General features: G+C 34.7%; 1 protein-coding gene across 2 annotated transcripts in view; it reads left to right on the forward strand.

Moving 5' to 3' along the window:
- The first annotated feature begins 261 nt into the window (after window positions 1–261).
- LOC107031246 (piezo-type mechanosensitive ion channel homolog) overlaps window positions 262–6815 on the forward strand; it is a 30655-nt gene continuing 24101 nt past the window's right edge. For both annotated transcript variants that reach the window (XM_015232544.2, XM_015232546.2), the window contains exons 1-4: window positions 262–629; window positions 3257–3337; window positions 4685–4841; window positions 4973–5130. In XM_015232544.2, coding sequence (XP_015088030.1) covers window positions 581–629; window positions 3257–3337; window positions 4685–4841; window positions 4973–5130 — 445 coding nt within the window. In that variant the 5' untranslated portion in view covers window positions 262–580. The remainder of the gene's footprint in view (window positions 630–3256; window positions 3338–4684; window positions 4842–4972; window positions 5131–6815) is intronic.

The raw sequence follows: 6815 nt of genomic DNA on the forward strand, positions 1-6815 counted from the left end.
AAAAAATTCCATGGAGATTTCTTAGACTTCCTTCTTATACATAGAATATCTCTTTGACTCATAATTTTTGTATGAAAAATCAAAAATAAATAAAGTATCACTTTTAAGATTTTAAATTGCCTTAAAAATAAAATAACATTTACAATGTAAGTATATATACCAAAAATTCTAATATTATCATATAATCGGGGTGAACTTAATAACATAGTTCAATCTCGTGGGAAGAACGAGTTTCATTTACCTAATAATTATTAAAGCAAATCTCACAGGTTTTCATTTTTCACGTGAAGGCTTACGGATTGGCCTTCAACCCAGCCTCGAAGTGTGTATCTTCTCAAAGTGGAAGACCCCATTGGTCAATTTCGTAGTCGGAAAGCAATACTCTATACATAAATCTATAATTCCATTCTCTCTGTAATTGATTGATAAGAGAACCCCAATTTCTTGATGGGGTTCTGCTCAAAATAATTTTGTTAATCGTTGATCCGAGGCTTTAGTTCTTCAGCAAGATTGAGTTTGGAGTTCTGAAAGTCTTCGGTTAATTCTCTAATGTGGATGAATTGAGAAAAAAGAGCTGATAATGGGGAGTTTTCTTTATGGTTTTGTGCTGCCATTTCTGCTTTTATCAGGTAAATATTTAAACTTTATCCTCTTTACTAAGTATTTGTTTAAGTTTCTTGGCTAAGTACCTAGTATTTTGTTATCTCAAAGCAACGCTCATATTATGTTGACCCAACATTGATTCATACTTTGTAGTGTTTTCCAGACGAGTTGTCTCAACATCTAATTTCTCTGTAGAGTGTAGCCCCAATTATTAGTTAAGATGTTGCATTTGGAAGAGTATGATCGACCACCAGAAATATTGAACAGTATCTGAAGTACTGTTATCCTTTAGACTTGTGAAGTTTAAGTTTACCACAGTCTTTCTGTTTGTGGTTTGGAAGTTTAAAAATTACCTGAGCAGCATTAGAGCATACTGTGTAGAACTTTCAAGATAATGTGTAACTTTTGCAGTAAAAAGTTACTAAAGGGTTTACTTTGGCAGGGGTAGGAGAAGAATGGGGGTATACTGTAAGTAGCCTTACTCGTGCTTTCTGCAAAGAGGTTATTCCCATGTTTCAAACCCGTTGCTTATAGACCACCAAAGGAGAAAACCTTCTGTTGCCCCACAGCCCGCTTTATTAGAAAAGAAGCTATTGAATCTTGAACATGTTAACATGTATTGCTCAAAAAGCTATGAATAAGATTTACAGAAGCTCTCCTTAGTAATAAAAAAGTTAGGATCTTTCATAAGATCCTTCTCAATTGGTCACCCTAGAGCATTATAATTCTCCTAAATCCAGAATTTTAAAGCCTCGATTTCTGAATTATTGGGCATATTGATCACATTAGATGTGTTTCCTTTGAACGACATTGATCACACTTGATGTATCACAAGCATAGCACTTGTAGAGAGTAAGCAGTTCCTAGGTTGCCTAAAAAAGAGTAAGCAGTTCTTCAGTTCTACTAGTATAAGAACTCAGCAAGATCATTTGGAACCTTGTCTTGGAACTCCATAAGAAATTGAGGCTACTATAGCTAATTCATGAAGTTTTATGAGATAAATATTTATGAGTGGCACTTTGTTTATCCACAAGCTAGTTCTATGAACCATGAACCACTACGTAGCAAACTGTCATAGTAAGTGCCTCATCAGGAACATGTATATACCTCAGGTGCTTTAAATTAAAATCATGTAGAAGTTAACCAATGTTCGGTACATATAAGTAGGACTTCTGTGCAGTGTATAAAGTATAGACACATTGGTACTTTCTATTTATAGATATTCTATGGTTTCAACCAATATGGAATAAGTATCTCTTGGCATTTTGATCTTCAGAAGTTGTAGACTTCCATTGTGATATGGTGCAAGTACAGTGACTGCCTGATGCCTTTGTCAGTGGTGGTGCCTCACTGTCTTGTAAATATCTGGAATAGCTAAAAGAATTGCAAATATAGCCCTTCACTTAATTTTATATGCGTATATGTATTCCTATGAATATGGGTTTTCGGTGCAACTATGTATCCTATCCGAGTCTGAGTTTACCATCAGTCTTGCACTTTTTTTCCATGATAACCTACATGAATAAAAAATATTCCCTTTGTCGTTCAGTAAACCATGGGGAGCCTCAAAATAGTTCTTTAGAACTTGAGTAAGGAATAATATACCTTTCTATTTTGGGAGTTTCTAGAGTTTGTTTGATATAACTTGGACTTTGCTTACCTACCAAAAACAAGTTGGATGCAAACTTTAATCTATCATTTGCAATTTCAGTCTCTTCCAAAAGATTGAGATTTGGAGCAAAAATCTCAATCTTTTGAAAGAAACTAAAATGCAAAAGAAAAAGAAATGATGGATAAAGTGCATATCCAAGTTTTCAGCATGCCCTCTTACATTTGGTATGTTTTAGTGCATAGTTTAGAAAATAAATTGCATAATGAGAAAATCTGTTTCGTAAATGACGTACATTCCATGTTAGATAGATTTGGGGCTTAATATTTTGTAACTTTATGCAGAGTCTTACTGCTGTTATACCATTTATAAAATATCACTACTTATAAAAAAGAAAGAAAGTTACCAGTTTAAAAAAAGAGAAAGAAAGAAAGAAGAGAAAACATATTTCTTAACGTTTTTTTTCTCTCTCTCTCTGTCTGTCTCGGTGATACCTCGTATGCAGAATGCTGTGTCTAAAATTTTGTAAGAGAAGAATTTCGTTTTCTATCTATTGTTGTAGCCGTAGGATCGTTTACATGCACTTCTCCATTAAAAATTGCCAGAAATGATGCTGTCTCACACTTGGAATTTTTCCAGGGACTAGGGAATACTTCTTTCTTACCCACAGAGCAGTGTCTTGTCATTCTCTTGAGGTGTTTGTTCGTTTTCTAGATTAATACTTTTGGGGATAACTAGTAGCAGTACTGGTTTGTTTTACCTGTACCCAAGAATTTAGGGGATAAGTCTTGTAGTACTACTGGTTTATTTTAACTGTACCGAAGAAAAATGGTTGTCGTTGTCTAAATAATCGTGGTTGGTACCTTAAGAGATCTTTTCCTTCAATCGAGAACTCTTCTCAGGCTAACCTTGATTTGGGAAAAGAAGAAATTGTGGTTGGTACCTTAAGAGATCTTGTACCCTTTTGTGGCATTCTTCTATAGCTACCTGAACAGAGTTTTTCTTTTATGCCTGAACTTACCTTATTTTTCCGTTTTCATGCAGCTGGTTTACTGAATTGGAGTTTGATTTCTCTTATCAATTTGGTGTCTTCTCTTCTTTTGCGATTCACGGCACCAAAAAGAGGTTAAGATGCTTTTGTAGATTCACTTTCCTATTTTTAGCTCGGTTCAAGGATGTATTTCAAAGATGAGTTTCCTGTCTTCAGGCTATCTCTATTTCTTTGTGTTATTGTTCAGTGTATTTTGACAAAATCTAGATTAGTCCTTATGTTTCACTTTCTGTACAAGCATGACCCCCTTTGAAGGATGGACCAATTAGATCATGGTACAGAATTGTCCAAGCAAACCAAGTATTTCCATGTGCATTTGTTATTTGAATCATCATATCATATCATCATATATTATACTAAAACTGGGAGAATTTTAGGCAAAAGTTAGATTAGGGTTTACCCCTACATTAAATTTAAATGTTATAAATTATTTGATAAATTAGATATAAAATTATAAATCATCATATTAGTACATGAATCAACCACCATAAAGTCTCTTGAATATATGTTGGAATAAATTCATGATTTTTGTTGTTTTATTCATCTTCCAATTGAATATATGAATGGTTATGTTTGCCCTTCACAAAAAGCAAAAAACCCATACAAACCAATATTATATATATATATATATATACATACATACAAACCAATATTATATATATATATATATATATATTGTATTAATGTGAAGTATGTTACATAAATTTATTACCACCGACTCTCCATTATGTGTTTATATGTAACTCCCACTAATTATATTTATTGCACCTCTCATACTCATCCACGATCTCAAAGGATTAATGCATATTGATGAGAACACTTTGTGTTCCTCAATTCTATCTTATAAATAGTGACAGTTGACACAATATTATGCACACTTAAAACAGTCAGAACTATGCTCTCTTCGCATATCCCTTTTTACTTGTTTTTTCTAGTGTTTATGATTCTTGTTTGATGTCATCGTACAACTTTCTATTATTTTGTCGTTATTATTATTGAGAATTTACAATAGTTTGTTGCTTTGTATACATTAGCTCCTAGCATGTGGTATTTTAGTATCCTCATTTGAATATTGTATTGTTAGTTATTTTTACTCTATGCACTTCTAGTCAATTTTATAATTAAAGATGTATTCTTTTTATTAGGAAGATATATGTACTTTCTATCGCAAAAATGATGGATATTTTTTAGTAAATACCAAGAGATTTGAAGGGCATGAAATATGTCATTTGCAATACCAAATTTGCATGAAGTATTTAGGAATAAACGTGCAACGCACATTTTCAGAATTAATACATCAAAAGAACACTAAAGATATGAAATGCTCTCTCTCTCTCTCTCTCTCGCTCTTCCTGTGCCCCCACTCTCTCCCCGTTTTATGCATATCTTATATAACTCACATATGCTTTTAATTTTTGTAGGATTCCATTTCAAAGGGAGAGTTCTGTTGTGGTTTGTTTTTCTATTTTCAGTTCTCGCTATTCTTCTGGAAGTGATTTTTCTTATTGTATGGGCTATTTTGGGTCCGGAATGGGATTTAGCTGATGCATGGTGGATAAAACTTATTGGATTGATGAAGTGAGATTTCTTTTGTCTTCTATCCATCCTTCTATTTCTGCTCGTGTTATTAACTCGTTCTTCTTTTGTGAAATTCTTTTAATATTTTGGGTAGCGGCATTTAAAGTACATTGTCATATATGCTTTTGCAGACTGAAGTCATGGAGGTCCCCCTTAGTTATTTATCTCTTGGTTCTGCAACTATTGGCTGCTGGTGTTGCTTTATTTGAAATCAATGGCAACAGATTTCGCTTGGGTCAGCTGCAAGATCCCCGCTGGGAACATTTCTTATCGGTTCTGGAACATATTGGTTAGTTCAAGTCAACTATAAGTCCACCTGATTGAATGCTAATGATCTTTTCACGAGTTGAACAAAAAAAAGCAAAACTTTCTGCATGCATTAGTAACTTGAAAGTTGAATATGTATAATTAATTTGATAAGGTAATTTTATTTATAATAATGGAAATCTTCCTTGGATGACCTGTATACCAAAGTGATAATCTACAACATAATATGACGCCTTACGAATGACACCAAATTTTGTGTATACACTAGAATCTCATGGTGTACCAAAAGAAACTAGGAACAAGAGGCTAATCCTTAAATGCATACAGTTATTGTCTATCCCATTTCTTTCTTTCCATAGGACCCATATGAGTGCTAGTGGGGCAACATTTCCAAGGTTTGCGACTCTCCTCCATCTGAATTTTCAACTGGAGAATACCTCTCATTGCGCCAGGCATCATCCCTGGCATCTCAAAACCTCACATTACAAGTGATTTGCCATTGGATACAGTAGAGTGTGGCTTTCATTTTCAACTGAATGTTCTTCTACCCTGTTTTCAAAAATAGCTCTCCTACCTACAACCAATCTAAATGCATACCTTTCTTGGTGCCCTGTTTCAAATTACACAATCCCAAAGCAGATAAGAAATTTTGAATTCCATGTTAAGTTTAGAGACGGGGAATCACGAAGCAGGGGAATAACAAAGATAAATCTCCAGTGAAAGTCAAAATCCTTTCTCGGAATGTAAGAGTGGTATGGGGAAGAGAAAAAAGGGGATGGTCAGGAGATTATTTCAACTTTGGGGGGCTGATATTTATGTTCTGGTTGAGATAAAATTGGTAGGATCAGAGGTGAATGTATTCAAACAATTATGGAAAAGATAGATGTATGGGGGAGTTTCAATTGGAAGATATAGGCAGAAGTGGTGGTATTATAGTAACCCAGTAAGAGGGTGTGGAAAGAGGAGTTGGTGACAAAAATCAACCAAACTGTAGCCTGTAAGTTTGAAGGCATTAATCAGGCATTCACTTGGTTTCTTTCAGCTGTTTCTGTTTCTTATGACCCACTAATTAGAAGGGAGCTTTTGCAAGAGTTCATCAACATCAAAGAACCCTTGAGTATCCTGTTGAGATTTGAATGCCACAAGATATCCAAACAAAAGATAGCCACAAGGATTCACCTTGTTCGATTTTTGCATATACCATTGTTTCAGCACTGCAGAGAGACTGTGAAACGGTGGCAGATTTTCATCAACCTAATGGGCATTAGTTGGTCTATGCCAAGACAAATTGGGAGAGATGGAAGATTGTCCCAGCTTGTATATGGTGGACTGTATGGATGGAGAAGAGCCAGAGGTGTTTTGAAAACAAGAGCTGCTGCCTACCAAAAATGAAGATGAACTATTTGGTTCTTTTCTACTTTTGGTGTAATCATGACTCATGAGTATCCTCAAGCATAAGAGGATATTCCTAGCATTTTAGATTACTTATGAGACCATAGGAGGCTGATTATACTACTGTGATTTCTGATTGTAATTAATACTGGGAATCTTTAGAGTATTCCTCTATTTGTAAAATGTTACCTTTCTAAAAAAAAAGTGGCTACACGGTTGTAGTCAGTGGTTCTTAGTTTGTTTGGTACACAATGGGTGATGCCATACACAGTGAAGGAGGCATTGCATAGCTGACCATGTAGGAGGGGGGGGGGG

The sequence above is a fragment of the Solanum pennellii genome, chromosome 9 (genome assembly GCF_001406875.1).
Source record: "Solanum pennellii chromosome 9, SPENNV200".
Lineage (NCBI taxonomy): Eukaryota > Viridiplantae > Streptophyta > Magnoliopsida > Solanales > Solanaceae > Solanum > Solanum pennellii.